The 1,894-nt window shown below is 37.2% G+C and overlaps 1 protein-coding gene across 1 annotated transcript; it reads left to right on the plus strand.

Annotated features, from left to right (window-relative positions):
- Nucleotides 1-505: 505 nt before the first annotated feature.
- Nucleotides 506-1,294, plus strand: LOC150037493 (uncharacterized). Its single transcript, XM_090312024.1, has 2 exons — nucleotides 506-709; nucleotides 1,070-1,294. Exons 1-2 carry the CDS (start codon nucleotides 506-508, stop codon nucleotides 1,292-1,294), a joined length of 429 nt encoding a protein of 142 aa, XP_090168150.1.
- Nucleotides 1,295-1,894: the final 600 nt, after the last annotated feature.

Raw genomic sequence — 1,894 nt, forward strand, 5'->3', positions numbered from 1 at the left:
TTATCTTTTTATAAAAGCGTAAAATAATAAAAAGTTTCATACATAAAAAACACAAGGTATTTGACTCAGTTTACAAAACTTACACTTGTATGGATTCAAACCAAGAACTTTGTATTTACTAAGATACTCGTATGTTAATTGAATAATGTTGAGTTTCACTGATATGTTTTAATTCAAACAATAGGAAGTGGACAAGATCGATAAAAATGGACGAAATTAATCGATGTTAATAATGTTATTGACCAACTAATACGTATAATCTTAAGTATTGATGTGTTAAATTCATGTGTCCATTAATTACCTACCAAAGCCTCTCACATATATTAGTAAACTTATAAAAAAAAAAAATTATAAATGAAACAACTTCTATTGTTCATCAACCCAAAAGGGTAAGACTAAATTCTGAAGGATCCCTTTTGCTACAGTTCTAAATGATTGGAGAGAATAACTAGGCACTTTCCTCTCTAATTTTCAGAAGGCCTTGGGTTCCAAGCTACATTTTAGAATGGCTTTTCATCCACAGACAGATGGTCATTCAGAGCGGACAATACAGACACTAGAAGATATGCTGAGAACATGTGTTATGCAGTTTAAAGGAAGTTGGGATGCACAACTTCCATTGGTCGAGTTTGCGTATAACAACAGTTATCACTCGAGCATAGGCATGGCTCCATACGAAGCATTGTATGGCAGACCATGCAAGACCCTGGTATGTTGGAATGAAGTAGGGGAATGAAAACTATTGGGTCCAGAATTATTGCAGCAAGCGACAGATACTGTGAAGCTTATCAGGGAAAACTTAGAGACAACTCAAGACAAGTGGAAAAGTTACACTGATAAGCGAAGGAGAGATTTAGAATTTTAGATTGGAGACCATATATTCCTTCGGTTATCTCCATGGAAAGGAGTACACAGGTTTGGAAGAAAAGTGAAACTACTCATGTTTGGAAGAAAAGTGAAACTAACTCCTCGATACATCGGACCATATATTCACAACATGTTCCATGTATCAATGCTGAGGAAGTATATGCCTGATCCTACGCATGTATTGGTAAAACAACTGTTTCAGCTCAAGGAAAATTTGTCATATGAAGAAGGGTCGGTTCAAATTTTAGACAAGAAGGAACAGGTGCTCAGGAACAAAACCATACCTTTATTGAAGGTATTATGGAACAACCATGGAGTTGAAGATGCGAGGTGGGAATCTGAGGAGCAAGTAAAGAAGAAGTATCCTCAACTTTTCAAATGGTTTCTACAGGTAAATTTCGAGGATGAAATTTCTTTTAAGGGGTAGTAGATTGTAAAAGCCGCAACTTACTTTCCCTTTTTAATTATGTTTGTTATTTGAGTTTAGAAAAGTAATGGGGTTAAATATTTAAGCTAGATTGGAATGGTGGGTTTTGAGGTAAGGATAAGTTTGAAGAAGGAAAAATGTCTACGTTTAGGAACTTAGCTCTTGGATACTTATTAATCTAGCCTTGCAAAAGGAATTTCTGGCTAAGTGTTAGTCGTGAAGAGTGGTGGCTGAGCATCGAGTAAGCATAAGGAGGCACCAAGTAGATGCCATCAAGCATCAAGTATAAACAATCGAGGAAAGGTCGAGCATCAACTGTACGCAATCAAGGAAGGGTCGAGTGATCGAGGAAGGATCAAGCATTGAGTATGAGCAATTGAGGAAGGGTCGCGCATCGAGTTCGAGAGATTGAGTAAGGAACGTACATCGAGCAAGCCATCCATCATAGAGTATCCCATCGAGTATCGAGTCCTTCTCATCGAGCATTCAACAGGGACCCATTGAAATTTCCATCGAGTAATGACCCTTCTCCATCAAGTTTTTCCCAGCGAGTATTGAGTTTTCTCGAAATGCTCAGTTCTAAACGTTTCTTTTAGTTAT

This window comes from Benincasa hispida, chromosome 3, assembly GCF_027475165.1.
Source record: "Benincasa hispida cultivar pf3 chromosome 3, pf3_genome.v1.1, whole genome shotgun sequence".
Classification (NCBI taxonomy): Eukaryota; Viridiplantae; Streptophyta; class Magnoliopsida; order Cucurbitales; family Cucurbitaceae; genus Benincasa; species Benincasa hispida.

Bases quoted from the DNA above. Each gene is read 5' to 3' on its own strand.
- LOC150037493 (XM_090312024.1), top strand. From the start codon at position 506: ATGGCTTTTCATCCACAGACAGATGGTCATTCAGAGCGGACAATACAG. The intron at 710-1,069 runs GTATGTTGGAAT...CAACTGTTTCAG, and splicing joins GCAGACCATGCAAGACCCTG to CTCAAGGAAAATTTGTCATA.